This window comes from Haemorhous mexicanus, chromosome Z (genome assembly GCF_027477595.1).
Source record: "Haemorhous mexicanus isolate bHaeMex1 chromosome Z, bHaeMex1.pri, whole genome shotgun sequence".
NCBI classification, from domain to species: domain Eukaryota; kingdom Metazoa; phylum Chordata; class Aves; order Passeriformes; family Fringillidae; genus Haemorhous; species Haemorhous mexicanus.
The window spans coordinates 89,280,464-89,295,530 of NC_082381.1; the positions used below are offsets into that span (position 1 = coordinate 89,280,464).

Sequence of the window (15,067 nt, forward strand, 5' to 3'; positions counted from 1 at the left end):
GTGGCACATGGAATTGCCCTTGGAAGCTCTGTGTGGCACATGGAATTGCCCTTGGAAGCTCTGTGTGGCACATGGAATTGCCCTTGGAAGCTCTCTGTGGCACATGGAATTGCCCCTTGGAAGCTCTGTGTGGCACATGGAATTGCCCTTGGAAGCTCTGTGTGGCACATGGAATTGCCCCTTGGAAGCTCTGTGTGGCACATGGAATTGCCCTTGGGAGCTCTGTGTGGCACATGGAATTGCCCTGAGGGAAGCTCTGTGTGGCACATGGAATTGCCCTGAGGGAAGCTCTCTGTGGCACATGGAATTGCCCTGAGGGAAGCTCTCTGTGGCACACGGAATTGCCCTTGGGAGCTCTGTGTGGCACACGGAATTGCCCTTGGGAGCTCTGTGTGGCACACGGAATTGCCCTTGGAAGCTCTGTGTGGCACACGGAATTGCCCTTGGAAGCTCTGTGTGGCACATGGAATTGCCCTGAGGGAAGCTCTGTGTGGCACATGGAATTGCCCTTGGAAGCTCTGTGTGGCACATGGAATTGCCCTTGGAAGCTCTGTGTGGCACATGGAATTGCCCTTGGAAGAAGCTCTCTGTGGCACATGGAATTGCCCCTTGGGAGCTCTGTGTGGCACATGGAATTGCCCTTGGGAGCTCTGTGTGGCCCATGGAATTGCTCTGTTACACCAAATTAACCCAGCAGCCCTGCCCAGCCAGGCCTCTCCTCCAAAGCCTGGCACCTGACACTGAGCCTTTCCCGTGCACAGATGGAAGCTGGTGGATTTTTCTTTCAAAACTTGGAAATTTTGCCTGTTTCTGGCTTTTCTGAGGTCTTGAATTCATGCTAAGCCTTGGCACGTGTGTCCCTGCACACTTTAAAAACTGCTGGCTTTAAAGAACTGAATCTTGCACAGTAGAGTGTTGTCAGCTGATGAATTCCTTAGCACACAGCCTTGAGGATATTCTTCACCTGAGAAGTAGGACAGGAAACTATTGTCTGAAGGTGCAGGAGATGGGATGGGGCAAACAGTGGTCAGGCTTGTGCTGCAGGGATCTAGCACAGGAAATGCGGGGTAGGGCTTTAGCAGATAAAAACTCCCATGCAAATTAAAGAGTTTTAAACTTTGCCGCAAAAAGCTGGAACAGTTCTTTATTTTCTAATGCAGTTTTTGTTAGAATGTTCCCCAATGTTAGAATGGGAAATAGATATTCTGTATTGAAGGCAGAACACATATTGTAGCACAGGTGAGCTGAATGCAGCAGGTGTTGTTAGTGGAGGGGAGAATTCGCTGTGGATTGCCCGTGGGATGCCTTTTCAGGCTGAGTCTGCCAGTAAAACCATGGCTTGGACACAGCTGTTAGGATTAATTCCTTCATTCAGTGCAGAGCCCACTTCCTTCCTGGTGTTGCTTGTCAGGGGTAGCAGGATGTGAGGGGCAGTGGTAGTGCTGTGAATGTTTTCCAGCGGGTGTGTCTCTGCAGAGCTGGTATTTGTGCCTGGCTGGTGATGCCACACTGAGCTTTCCTGGGCTGCTGCCTTCTCTCACTCCCCCAGCCCTGCCTGCCCTGGCATCTTGTAGCACAAGCTGCTGTTACTGTAATGCTGTGTTTGAGCCTGTCCTCCCTGCTCCTGCTGCCTCCCTCCCGGACCCCTCCTAGGGGGCACACAGTAATCTGACTCCGGGATTCCCACGATTGTGTGCAGTTCATGTTCCCTAGAAAATGTTCTCTGGGGCTTTTTCTCCATCCTGAGTGGCTGTCTCTCGTGATCAATCCTCAGCATACTGGACAGCTTGTTCTGTGGTTGGTGAAGGTAGTGGGGGGTGGTTTCCTGGGAAAGCAGTTGAGGGGGGAAAACCTTATTTTAGCTCGTGTGAAACAAGCTGCTTGTTTTCCTTTCAAGGGCCAGTTCACAATGAGCTCGCATTCCAGCCTCCTATATCGAACCATCCTGGTGAGTAAAACCCGACGAGAGGTGCAGTCTGTGAGATGAACCTGGTGCTGAGAGGGGAGGGCACCCTCGTTCCAGAAACCCTGCTCTGAGCTGGGGACAGCCACAGGAGCCGTGGGCAGGGCTTGGTGCAGCCCTGTGCTGGGCTGGCTGTGCCCAGGTGTGCCTGTGCCCAGGTGTGCCAGGCCCCTCCAGGAGCCACAGGAGCCATGGACAGGGCTTGGTGCAGCCCTAGAGCAGCCCTGTGCTGGGCTGGCTGTGCCCAGGTGTGCCTGTGCCCAGGTGTGCCAGGCCCCTCCAGGAGCCACAGGAGCTGTGGGCAGGGCTTGGTGCAGCCCTGTGCTGGGCTGGGTGTGCCCAGGTGTGCCCAGGTGTGCCAGGAGCCTTGTCCTGTCCTTCCCCTCTGGGCCTTCCTAGAGGCTTCCCGGGAGTCTGCCTTGACCTGGCAGTTCAGGGGGGTTCCTCTTGCCCTAGAAACTCTCTCTGCTGCCAGTGCAAGGTGATATTTTGTGTTTAACAACAATACCACTGTTCCCTGCAGAGGTGGAGCTACACAGTGCAAAAGCCAAAAAGTTAAACATGTTTTTGTGCAGCCACTACAGCAGTGCCAGGATTAGATGTTGATAACTGCTGGGTGAATTCAGCTGTAGCTGGATTGTGTTTGGTGGTGTTTGGCATGTCTGTCACACTGTTGGTTTCATCCTGTTGAGCCCTCATTGCCCGGAGCAGCTGCGGCTGCCCCAGCCCACGAGTGTCCCAGGCCAGTGCCAGGCCAGGCTGGAGCACCCTGGGTGCCTGAGGCAGGGTTTGGCACGAGATGGGCCCTGCTAACCCAGACCATCCCGGGATGCCGTGAGCTGTTGGTGCTCCCCAGCAGGCAGGGCCCCGCTGTGTTCCCCTCTGGTGGACATGGACCCTTGCAGTCAGCAGGGGTGCTGAGCTCCCCAGAACCCTCCGTGACCGCAGCCTGTGGCGCCTTTGGGGTGCCCAGACACTGGAGGCAGAGCCCAGAGGTGTGGCAGGCAGCTCTGACAGGCACAGAGGTGACTGACCCTCGTGTAGGAAAGCAGCGGGCGTGCTTGGCCAGCGGTCACTGCTTGCTGGGCTGTGTGGGATTCAGCCAGGGGCTCAGCTCTCCTTGCCTCACAAGGCAGGTGGCTGCAGTCGCCATCCTTCCTTTGTGGCCACTTTTCCAAAGGCGTGGAAGAGGTGGGTGGGCAGCCCTTTGCTCTCAGCAGATGCCATCTTGTTCTGCTCCCTCCCATTTTGTTTGTGCCCCCTTGTCCTGTCCTGCCCCTGAGCTGTGTGAGATCCGTGGTGTTCTTCCCCCACGTCCTGCTTCCCAGCTCCGGGGAAGTTGGGGATCCCTTCCGAGGTGAGGGCAGGTGCATGTCGCTGACACATTTCCTGAAAAATCCTTTTGCCAGGATCTTTTCTCCTGAGAAGCTGGGAAGCTTCAGCTTCTCCATAGTTTGCTGCTTTGGAATGTGACTTGGGGAATTGTTTACCCAGCCTGTGAATTGTTTTTACTTGATGACCAATGACAGCCACCTGTGTCGAGGCAGTGAGCAGTCACACGATTTTATTATTCATTCCTTTCTTTGCCAGCCTTCTGATGAAATTCTTTCTTCTACTCTTTAGTATAGTTTTAATATATCTTTTTCTTTTTAATATAATATATATCACAAAATAGTAATTCAGCCTTCTGAAACACGGGGTCAAGGTTCTCATCTGTTCCCCCGTGCTGGGGCCCTGTGGCCACCAGCAGAGGTGCAGAGAGCTGCCTTGTGTCGGGAGGGATCCCTGGTGTGTGTGGCCAGAGTGAGCTGTGCTGGTTTGTGCCAGCCCAGCCAGGCGTGGGCACACCCGTGTCACTCCTGTGTGCCAGGCCGGGCCGCAGGGGTGCAGTGGCTTCCAGCTCTGGCTGCAATGGTAAACTGCACTCAGACCCCTCAGGGCTGGAGTGCAGCAGCCTCAGGCACTGGGGTGTGCTGGGATAAGGGGGAGCCAGGCTTGCTGCAGCAGGGAGTGTTTCTGGGGGCTGCAGTGAGTGTGCCCTCTCCTGTGCTGGCAGAGGCAGCTGCAGAATGGATGGTCTGGAGCGGTGTCACTGCTCCTTCCGGGCGGCTGATTGTGTCTGTCCCGCAGCTCCAGAGTACTGGTGTTCCATCGCCTACTTTGAGATGGACGTGCAGGTCGGGGAGACGTTCAAGGTCCCCTCCAGCTGCCCCATTGTCACCGTGGATGGGTACGTGGATCCCTCCGGAGGGGACCGCTTCTGCCTGGGCCAGCTGTCCAACGTGCACAGAACAGAAGCCATCGAGAGAGCGAGGTACCGCCGTCCCCCCGGCCCTGCTCGGGTGCCCTCCCGGTGGGAATTGCCTGCTGTGTCCTTCTGAGCCCTCCTGCCGGGGCTCAGAGCTCGCCTGGAGCAGCTGCTTTTCTCTGCTGGCAGGGCTGTGCCTCGGCACTGAGGTTATAGCTCCTGCCCCTGTGTGTGCGGGCTGGTCTGAGCTCTGCACAGCAGCGCAGGTGACATGGGAATGGCTGCAGAATGCAGATTTGCCAGAGGAGTAGGGCAAGGCTGGCACAGCGCTGTTGGCTCTCACTCCTTCTCACCATGCCTGTGCTGCCCTTTGAAGTGGAAGCACACAGAACTGAAGCAATCCTGCAGCTTTTTATTTTTTTCTTCTCTTTGAAAATGCTGCCTTGTCCCCAGAAATGTCACGCTGTGACAATCAAAGCCTTAGATGGCCAGCCAAACAAGTAACATGTGGCTTTGTGGGTGCTGCAGTGACTCTGTGAGACGCAGTGCTCGTGGGGCTCGCAGCCGTGCCGGGTGTGTTGGTGTCCCAGGTGTGGTGCGTGATCAGGTGTGCCCGGGGCTGCAGCCTGTGCTCCCACACACCCCCAGGGGCTGCTGCAGGTGTCTGCGTGCCTGCTGTGCCCACTGACAGCCCGTTCCCTTGCAGGTTGCACATAGGCAAGGGCGTGCAGCTGGAGTGCAAGGGCGAGGGCGACGTGTGGGTGCGCTGCCTGAGCGACCACGCCGTCTTCGTGCAGAGCTACTACCTGGACAGGGAGGCAGGCCGTGCCCCGGGGGATGCAGTGCACAAGATCTACCCCAGTGCTTACATCAAGGTGGGTCAGCTGCCCCCGGGAACCCGTGGGGTTTGTCCCAGAGACGGCGGGGAGGCACTGATAACAAACAAATATTTAAATAAAGCCAGCCTCGCCTTCAGAATCCCTAACAAGTTCCGTTTGTCATTCACCTAAAGGGCATTTTAACAATGACTCTGAACTGAAGGCGTCGTCTGGGTACCATGGAAGTGAATTTGGTACTTCATCACAGGCAGCGTTGATAGCAGTTCTTTGTATTTTTAGCCTAACGGGTTTAATTTAACTGCAGCTAAAATTTTTAGCCTTGTGTTCCTTAGAAAAGAACATAATCTGTGTCTTTTCTCCAAAAAAAGCAGGGTTGTGAAAGTAGATACAAATACAGCAGAAGTTTAGGGGGTGTGTTAAAGTGTCATGGACGTGAAGTGATGCAGAGGTCAGAGAAAGGGTCACAAAACAAGTCATGGGGGGGCTCTTGCACGGACGTGCCTCTGACTGATGTGAGCTTACACAGACCTGACCTTGTGCGACCTGCGAGCAGGTCACAGTGCTTTGGTACTTTAACCATCACTTTTGGAGGCAGCTGTGCAGTGAAGGTGAAAGGAACCCCAGGTGCTCTGTGCATGAGCTTTCCAACAGGAAAACAGAGTGCTGTACATGTGTTGGTGGTAAATAGTGACACAGGGGTTCAGAACGCCGCCAGCCTGAGACCCGCAGCCTTGCGCTGGCAGTTCCTGGTGTTTCAGACAGACCACCATACTTGAGGGACATCGTGTGGGACTCGCTGCCTTTTCTAATTTATATGCCCGTTTCTCTGGAAATCCTGGGATCTAACAGAGAGGCAGGGATTGACTCTGCCTGTGGCACCCTTCAGACTGGGATCTGCACAAGGTCCTGCCTTTGCCAGTGGTGGAGACACGAGGAGAAGGGTCAGCAGGGACTGGCTCAGAGGGACCGGGACTCGCACTGTTAGACATGGCGGGCTGGGGGAAGGTTTGCTGCTCCCAGCGGTGCCCAGGGACAGCCAGGGCCTGCAGGCTGCTGGCCGGAGTGGGCAGCTGTGACCCTGCGTGTTTGCTGTTCCAGGTGTTCGACCTGCGCCAGTGCCACCGCCAGATGCAGCAGCAGGCGGCCACCGCCCAGGCCGCTGCCGCCGCGCAGGCCGCCGCCGTGGCCGGCAACATCCCGGGGCCGGGCTCCGTGGGAGGCATCGCCCCGGCCATCAGTGAGTACTGACCCTGCCCGGGGAGCCCCGCGGGACAGGGACCCTGCGGGGGCACACGGGGCTGGGACAGACCCTGCCCGGAGAGCCCCGCGGGACAGGGACCCTGCGGGGGCACACGGGGCTGGGACAGACCCTGCCCGGAGAGCCCCGCGGGACAGGGACCCTGCGGGGGCACACAGGGCAGGGACAGACCCTGCCCGGAGAGCCCCGCGGGACAGGGACCCTGCGGGGGCACACAGGGCTGGGACAGACCCTGCCGGGAGAGCCCCGCGGGACAGGGACCCTGCGGGGGCACACGGGGCTGGGACAGACCCTGCCCGGAGAGCCCCATGGGACAGGGACCCTGCGGGGGCACACAGGGCTGGGACAGACCCTGCCGGGAGAGCCCCGCGGGACAGGGACCCTGCGGGGGCACACAGGGCTGGGACAGACCCTGCCGGGAGAGCCCCGCGGGACAGGGACCCTGCGGGGGCACACGGGGCTGGGACAGACCCTGCCCGGAGAGCCCCATGGGACAGGGACCCTGCGGGGGCACACAGGGCAGGGACAGACCCTGCCCGGAGAGCCCCGCGGGACAGGGACCCTGCGGGGGCACACGGGGCTGGGACAGACCCTGCCCGGAGAGCCCCATGGGACAGGGACCCTGCGGGGGCACACAGGGCTGGGACAGACCCTGCCCGGAGAGCCCCGCGGGACAGGGACCCTGCGGGGGCACACGGGGCTGGGACAGACCCTGCCGGGAGAGCCCCGCGGGACAGGGACCCTGCGGGGGCACACAGGGCTGGGACAGACCCTGCCCGGAGAGCCCCGCGGGACAGGGACCCTGCGGGGGCACACGGGGCTGGGACAGACCCTGCCCAGAGAGCCCTGTGGGACAGGGACCCTGCGGGGGCACACGGGGCTGGGACAGACCCTGCCCAGCACAGTGACCATGGCTGGGCACACAGGGCAGGGACAGACCCTGCCCAGCACAGTGACCATGGCTGGGCACACAGGGCTGTCACTGCCCCTGCCCAGCACAGAGACCATGGCTGGGCACACAGGGCTGGGACAGACCCTGCCGGGAGAGCCCCGCGGGACAGGGACCCTGCGGGGGCACACAGGGCTGGGACAGACCCTGCCCAGCACAGTGACCATGGCTGGGCACACGGGGCTGGGACAGACCCTGCCCAGCACAGTGTGGGGAATGGCTGCTCCTTGTCCTTCAGCACAGCACAAAACATCTCTGTGCAAGGTCAAGCAGCCCCAACAGTCGCTGTGTTCCTTTAAACACAGGCATTTCTGGCTGCTCAGAGCCCAGCTGGAAAAATGTGTTGGTGTTTCAGCTCATGTAAACACCACTGCTGACAGCAGGGATCCCTGGGCAGCAGAGTCCTTGTTTAGGTGTAGGAGCACCTACTGTTAAGGATCCTGGGGAAGGCTGAGGCTGGTTTTTTCTCTTTTTTATTACTGTTATTCTGGGCTGGTGTTGCCTTAGTTCCTAAATCCTGGATTCCTGAGATTGTTCCAAAGTACTTTTAGAGGTGTGGGTGCTGACATGACTCGGGCTGCTTTGTGTGCCACAGGATTCCTCGTCCTGCCCTGTGGCCCCCTTCAGCTGCCCTGCAAATTGTTGAAAGCATTTTGGGGAAAGTTCATCACTTTTTTGTCTTAGCCATACTTGTGATTTGAAATTTGCTGGCTGTATTTATCTTTCTGCTCTGTCAGCTGGGAGTGGTGCTGTTTGCATCCAGCTTCCTGCAGGTGCCCAGTCTGAGTTCTCACGCTGAAAATGCAGCATTTGGCAAACCTCAGAAATGAGCATTTTGTGCCTGGATTTCCTCGATTTCCATACTTTCTGCTTTGTGTGGGGATAGGTGGGATATTGGGAATGAGGAATTGCTGGCTGGGAGGGTGGGCAGGCCCTGGCCCAGGGTGCCCAGGGTGACAGGGAGGCGTGCATGGAGCAGAGACAGGGAGGGTGTGAAGGGACAGGTGTGACACCAGGGAGGTGTGGAGGGATAGGTGTGACCGCTGGGCAGGGTCTGAAGGGACAGATCTGAAGGACAGGGCAGGTGTGACAGGCAGGAGGGTGATGCTGTGGCCCCAGCCCGCACACTGACCGCCTTCTCCTTCTCCTTCTTTCTCCTTCTCCTTCTTTCTCCTTCTCCTTCTCTTTCTTTCTTCTCCTTCTCCTTCTCCTTCTCCTTCTCCTTCTCCTTCTCCTTCTCCTTCTCCTTCTCCTGCTCCTTCTCCTTCTCCTTCTCCTTCTCCTTCTTTCTCCTTCTTTCTCCTTCTCCTCCTTCTTTCTCCTTCTCCTTCTTTCTCCTCCTCGTCCTTCTCCTCCTTCTCCTTCTTTCTCCTTCTCCTTCTCCTTCTTTCTCCTTCTCCTTCTCCTTCTTTCTCCTTCTCCTTCTCCTCCTCCTCCTCCTTCTCTTTCTTTCTTCTCCTTCTCCTTCTCCTTCTCCTTCTCCTTCTCCTTCTCCTTCTCCTTCTCCTTCTCCTTCTCCTTCTCCTTCTTTCTCCTTCTCCTCCTCCTTCTTTCTACTTCTCCTTCTCCTTCTCCTTCTCCCTCCTTCTCCTTCTTCTCCTTCTCCTTCTCCTCCTCCTTCTCTTTCTTTCTTCTCCTTCTCCTTCTCCTTCTCCTTCTTTCTCCTTCTCCTTCTTTCTCCTTCTCCTTCTCCTTCTCCTTCTCCTTCTTTCTTCTTCTCCTTCTCCTCCTTCTCCTTCTTTCTCCTTCTCCTTCTCCTTCTCCTTCTCCTTCTCCTTCTCCTTCTCCTTCTCCTTCTCCTTCTCCTTCTCCTTCTCCTCCTTTCTCCTTCTCCTTCTCCTCCTCCTCCTTCTTTGTCCTTCTCCTTCTCTTCCTTCTCCTTCTTTCTCGTTCTCCTTCTCCTTCTCCCCCTCCCCTCCCCTCCCCTCCCCTCCCCTCCCCTCCCCTCCCCTCCCCTCCCCTCCCCTCCCCTCCCCTCCCCTCCCCTCCCCTCCCCTCCCCTCCCCTCCCCTCCCCTCCCCTCCCCTCCCCTCCCCTCCCCTCCCCTCCCCTCCCCTCCCCTCCCCTCCCCTCGCTCCCCTGTCCCCGCAGGTCTGTCAGCCGCGGCCGGGATCGGTGTGGATGACCTGCGCCGGCTGTGCATCCTGCGGATGAGCTTTGTCAAGGGCTGGGGCCCGGACTACCCGCGGCAGAGCATCAAGGAGACGCCGTGCTGGATCGAGATCCACCTGCACCGCGCGCTGCAGCTGCTGGACGAGGTGCTGCACACCATGCCCATCGCCGACCCGCAGCCCCTGGACTGAGCCCGCCTGTAACACGCCCTTCTGTTTATACCCTCCAGAGATACTTCACTTCCCTTCTGCTTAACCTTCTCAAAACAGGTTTTAAAAATGTGTTTGCCGCCTTGCTCTTAGCAGAAAGCATCTGAATGTGCAGGATTTGGATTTCAGTTGTTCCCAGAACTCAGTAGTTGTAACACAGGGCCTGAAGTGGAAGGTAAACGCTTTATAGAGACTTGACGGTGTTCCCTTTGAAACCCTCCTTCCCTACGGTGGCATCTTGGCGATCAGCCTCACGGGAGCCTTTTGTATGCAGAATATATATTATATATATATTTATATCTGAAAATTCCTTCTAGTAGTTACAAACATTTACCTTGTAGCGACTTTAAAATTCCAACTGATTTGTGATATTCTGTTTAGGGAACAGTAGTTAACAGACTTCTTCATTTTGTTGATGATCACGTTACGATTTTTCCAGGTTAAAGCCTTGCAGCTGCCAAAAAGTGAGGGGATGACACATACGTTGTTGGCATCGATCAAAAAATTCTTTTAGTTTTTGAAAAAAGCAAAAGACATCCTAGATTTTTATTTGTGTAACCATGTGAGTTTTAAAACACTAAAGGAAAGGGATGCTTTCAGTGCTGGCACTGGGTTGGAGGTGGAACACCCGGCCTGCAGCGTCGGCACTGAAAGGGACGGTGAGTGCCTGATGGCAGGAGCGTGTTTTCTTAGTGCTGCCGACCTCTGTGGTCCCGCTCAACCCCCAGCATGTACCATGGCTAGATCTGCATGACTCCTTTTACTCGCCTGTGTCATGGAAGTGTGTGTGCTAAGCCAGGACTGGGTTTTTGTATCTGTTCACCATTCCCACTCAGGGCAAGATGGCAAACCTGTTTTTATACCTCCTGGTTGTTTTAGCCCTGTGCCATCCGTGGGTGACCGCGCCGAGGGGCGATGGCTCCGTGCAGAGCCGCGGCAGGGACGGGCTGTGAGGCGCAGCAGCTCTGCCTCCCCTGCCTGCAGCACCAATAAAAGGATGGAAACCCCACTCACCAGGTTCCCTCTGCTTCTGACTCAGCCCCTCAGCTCCCTCGGCCGGGGCCGCACCGCTGGGGTCACTCTGGCTGGGAAACACGGCCAGCTTCGGCTGCTCTCGCTGCTCCTTCCGCTGGGAGGGACAGCCTCTCCTGGGCAGCTCTGCTCCTGGCAGGGAGCAGGGGACAGGGGGCAGGGGCTGGCTGCCCTCAGCTCATGGCAGGGAGCAGGGAGTGAGCAGGGGCTGCCCTCAGCTCATGGCAGGGAGCAGGGAGTGAGCAGGGAGCAGGAGCTGCCCTCAACTCATGGCACAGGGAGCAGGGAGCAGGGGCTGCCCTCAGCTCATGGCACACAGGGAGGGAGCAGGGGCTGCCCTCAGCTCATGGCAGGGAGCAGGGAGTGAGCAGGGAGCAGGGGCTGCCCTCAACTCGTGGCACAGGGAGCAGGGAGTGAGCAGGGAGCAGGGGCTGCCCTCAGCTCATGGCAGGGAGCAGGGGCTGCCCTCAGCTCATGGCACACAGGGAGGGAGCAAGGGCTGCCCTCAGCTCATGGCACACAGGGAGGGAGCAGGGGCTGCCCTCAGCTCATGGCACACAGCAGGGAGCAGGAGCTGGCTGCCCTCAGCCCTTGGCCCCTGCGGGGTCTTGCAGCGCTGTCGGCGCAGCTGCAGCAGCCCAGAAATCCTGCAGGGATCGCTCAGGGCCTTCTGCCCAGCCCCTGGCAGAGTCTCAGCATGCAGCGGGCCCGGGCCGTGCTTGGGTGTCGCTGTTCCCGCACGCCGGAATTCCTGCGGAGGCAGCCGGGAGCACTGCTCCGTGCTGGGGCGGCTCCAGCGCCCCGGCCAGAATCTCTTCCCTGTTTTCATTGATTCCATAGTTTTCGCCGTTGCCTCCCTCAGGCTGGCTCTTGGTGAGATCACGGTTTGTGCCCTCTGAGGTGGCACCCCCAGCCCTTGGGAAGAGCAGGCTGTGTTCGCTCTTCTCCCGGGTTTTGGCCCCAGACCTGTTTGGCTTTGTGTGGCTGCCCGGCAGGAAACTGCCCTGGCTGGCCTGGTGGTGCTGCCCAGCTGGGGCAGAGCAGGGAGAGGCTGGTTCAGCCTGCTGCTCCTCCTGCTCTGCAGTCTGAAAGATTTCACTTGTTCAGGTGAGGTTTTTTCAGATGTTTGGCAGGTGCCCACCCGCAAAAATGCATTCATGGCCCAAAATGTTCAGAACAAAACAATATCTGGTGATTTTATTGCAAGAAATCACTGGATTACATCAGGAGAAGGCAGAGGCAGTAAAAGCTGAGAAGGCATTCATCATCTCCACCAAGCAGCTCCCAAAAGGGTGCACTTGCAGCTGTTAAAGAAAAATGAGACAATCTTATTCTTAGTTTTTCACATGCTGTTAAATTGACTTTTGTACTTTCATGACAAGGCATAAAAGGCAGCACATAATGTGCTGGAACCTGCTCAGCAGCAGCAGGCATTGAGCTCTTGACAGGCCTGCCTTTGTGCCTGGGAGCCCAGAACGGGCTGCAGCTCCCTGGCAGCCGGGATGCTCCCTGAGCCCCGTGCAGGCAGGGCTGCCGGGGGTGCCCGTTGTCTCCAGCCCCCCGCGCGGGGCACCCAGCAGGATTTGTTCAGCCTGCCCCTCCTGCTCGCCCTGCTGCTCCCTGCTGCTCTGCTCGGCCCTTCCCGTCAGGCGCTGCCCCTCACCCTCAGAGCCCTTTGTGCTGGAGCTCTTGGTGCTTTCCCTTTGTGCTGCCAGCTGGGGTCAGCGCTGGCAGGTTTGGTGGGAGCTGGGGTCAGCGCTGGCAGGTTTGATGGGAGCTGGGGTCAGCGCTGGCAGGTTAAATGGGAGCTGGGGTCAGCGCTGGCAGGTTTGAGGGGAGCTGGGGTCAGCGCTGGCAGTTTGATGGGAGCTGGGGTCAGCGCTGGCAGGTTTGGTGGGAGCTGGGGTCAGCGCTGGCAGCTTTGGTGGGAGCTGGGGTCAGCGCTGGCAGGTTTGGTGGGAGCTGGGGTCAGCGCTGGCAGCTTTGGTGGGAGCTGGGGTCAGCGCTGGCAGGTTTGGTGGGAGCTGGGGTCAGCGCTGGCAGGTTTGGTGGGAGCTGGGGTCAGCGCTGGCAGGTTTGGTGGGAGCTGAGGTCAGCGCTGGCAGGTTTGATGGGAGCTGGGGTCAGCGCTGGCAGGTTTGGTGGTTTATCCCGCTGTCATGGCTAGTGCGGAGAGGGAGGGCGTTCACGCTAAACCCACTGCAGGTGCCGAGAGGAAACCTGGCTGGAATGGTTGGGAAGGGCTGAACTCCATCGGGAATCCTCTGGATGGAGACAAAACCATTCCTTCCATCCCTTCTCTGGGTGTGGGCGCTGTGCTGGGCCCTGGCGAGCTGGGATGAGCATTCCAGGGACAGCTCTGGCCCTGCTGGGCAGTCCTGGCTGCTCTGCGGTGGCCGTGCTGTCCCCAGGTCACCCGCGGCAGCGGCAGCAGCAGCCGCCTGCAGCCGGGCCTGCCGGGGGCTCCCTGCTGCTGGGGCAGCCCTGCAGCCCGGGCGGGCACCTCCTCCTGCCGGCAGCCGTGCAGCTCCTGCAGCTCCTGCAGCTCCTGCAGCTCCTGCAGCTCCTGCTCCCTGCGGGGCCCGGAGGATGTGACCCGCCCCGCGCTGCTCACAGCCCGAGGACTGCTGTCTCCCCCAGAGAACGGCTCCTCAGGAGGGGCTCTCTCACTCCTGTGTCCCTCCCGGCCCTCGCTCCCCCCAGGATAGGTCCTGATCCCCGATTTTCACACATTTACCAGTTTTGGTCCATTTCCATCCTGGGGTTCAGTGTCCAGTCCCAGCTCCGGATGATGCAGTCCCTCCCTCCCAGTCTGCTCTCCTCCATCCCCTGCTGTTGGCACTGTTAGGGCCTGGGGTGCAGCCGTGCCCTTGGTTCTGGCAGGAGCAGCGTTGTTCTGTGTGCCGGAGCTGCGAGGAGAGCTGCTGGCGCTGTGAGGTCAGTGCAGATCAGAGTGGGCAGGAGGAGAGCTCAGACCTGAGGGTCACCGCGGCTGGGACGTGCTGCCCCCGAGCTGCTCCCCAGGCCAGCCGTGCTGTGGCAGTGTCACCTGGCGAGAGCTGAGGGCCCCAGGGCTGGGCTCTGCCGGCTGCGGCCGTGCCTGGAGGGTGCTGCGTCCCCCGGCCGTGCAGGACTCGTACACCAGCCCCAGCTGGCGCTTCCTGCCTCCAGTGCATCTCTCTGACCTCTTGGCGGGGTTTGGTGGCACCCGAAGTTGAGATTCAGCTGGATTGAGGGCTCTGAAGTACCCGTAACGCAAAACTCACCCTGAGAGAGTCTTTCAGGCGTGGAAACCTGGTTAAGCATTTCTTCTCTTCAGCCATTGCCTTTTGATAAGCGGTCAGCAGAATTCCCAGTAGTTCCTTTGTAGCTTCCTGTATGTTTTTCATTAGACCTAGTTTGTGGATAATATACTGTAGCTAACTTTCCTGAAATTCTGTAACAGAGTATGTTTTTGATTAAAAAAGGTAAAGATTCAGGTCTCGGCTCCTTTGTTTCATCTAGCAGCGAGTTCTTGCCGGGTTTCTGGAGGGCAGTCGGAGCTGCGGGCTGCGGTTCCGGGGGCCCGTGCTCGGACCTGCAGAGGCCCAGAGCCAAGCCCAGGGCGCAGGACGGGATCTGGGGCCGTGGGAATGCTGTGACAGGGCGGGGGCACCGTGGGGACATCACCATGGGCCCGAGGAGCGGCACTGAGGGCTGGCATTGCCCGGCCCCTCCTCCGGGGCTGCACAAACGCCGGAGCTCCGGCTGTCCCCGCGGTTCCTGCTCGGGGCCCGGGTCTCTGCCTGCTCCTCAGCCACCACCGCCGGCCCCCCAGCCCCGACCCCCCAGGAGCTGCTCCCCGCGGCCCCCGCAGGCCCGTCCGTCCCCGACTGCTGCGGTTCAGCCCCAGCCGTGCCCACGCGGCTGCAGGGCTGGAGTGACCCAGGAGTGACCCCAGAGTGACCCAGGAATGACCAAGGAATGACCCAGGAGTGACCCAGGAGTGACCCAGGAGTGACCCACGGAGTGACCCCCAGAGTGACCCAGGAGTGACCCCCAGAGTGACTCAGGAGTGACCCAGGAGTGACCCCCAGAGTGACTCAGGAGTGACCCAGGAATGACCCAGGAGTGACCCATGGAGTGACCCAGGAGTGACCCACAGAGTGACCCAGGAGTGACCCATGGAGTGACCCAGGAGTGACCCAGGAGTGACCCATGGAGTGACCCAGGAGTGACCCAGGAGTGACCCCCAGAGTGACCCAGGAATGACCCAGGAGTGACCCAGGAGTGACCCATGGAGTGACCCAGGAATGACCCAGGAGTGACCCCCAGAGTGACCCAGGAATGACCCACGGAGTGACCCACGGAATGACCCAGAAGTGACCCACGGAGTGACCCACAGAGTGACCCACGGAATGACCAAGGAGTGACCCCCAGAGTGACCCAGGAGTGACCAAGGAATGACCCAGGAGTGA

The 15,067-nt window shown here is 58.8% G+C and overlaps 2 protein-coding genes across 9 annotated transcripts in view; both read left to right on the forward strand.

Annotated features, from left to right (window-relative positions):
- SMAD4 (SMAD family member 4) overlaps window positions 1-14,088 on the forward strand; it is a 32,413-nt gene extending 18,325 nt beyond the window's left edge. For 3 of the 7 annotated variants that reach the window (XM_059836799.1, XM_059836800.1, XM_059836801.1), the window contains 5 exons: window positions 1,898-1,948; window positions 4,094-4,277; window positions 4,918-5,086; window positions 6,149-6,287; window positions 9,349-14,088. In XM_059836799.1, the coding sequence (XP_059692782.1) occupies window positions 1,898-1,948; window positions 4,094-4,277; window positions 4,918-5,086; window positions 6,149-6,287; window positions 9,349-9,560 (755 nt within the window). In that variant the 3' untranslated portion in view covers window positions 9,561-14,088. The remainder of the gene's footprint in view (window positions 1-1,897; window positions 1,949-4,093; window positions 4,278-4,917; window positions 5,087-6,148; window positions 6,288-9,348) is intronic. The other 4 variants (XR_009485112.1, XR_009485115.1, XR_009485113.1 and 1 more) reach the window with 4 other exon arrangements.
- LOC132322389 (uncharacterized) lies at window positions 10,354-14,088 on the forward strand. 2 transcript variants are annotated; one of them, XM_059836803.1, is made up of 3 exons: window positions 10,354-10,889; window positions 11,026-11,073; window positions 11,108-14,088. In XM_059836803.1, the coding sequence occupies exons 1-3, from the start codon at window positions 10,354-10,356 to the stop codon at window positions 11,448-11,450; spliced, it is 927 nt and encodes a 308-aa protein (XP_059692786.1). In that variant the 3' UTR covers window positions 11,451-14,088. The 2 variants fall into 2 exon arrangements, with proteins under 2 accessions (XP_059692786.1, XP_059692785.1); XM_059836802.1 differs by having other exon boundaries at window positions 11,026-14,088.
- Window positions 14,089-15,067: the final 979 nt, after the last annotated feature.

Excerpts from the sequence above, each read along its gene's own strand:
- LOC132322389 (XM_059836802.1), top strand. The coding sequence starts at position 10,354 with ATGGAAGTGTGTGTGCTAAGCCAGGACTGGGTTTTTGTATCTGTTCAC. Across the intron at positions 10,890-11,025 it reads CCCTCAACTCATGGCACAGG|GAGCAGGGAGCAGGGGCTGC; the intron begins GAGCAGGGAGCA and ends GGAGCAGGGAGT.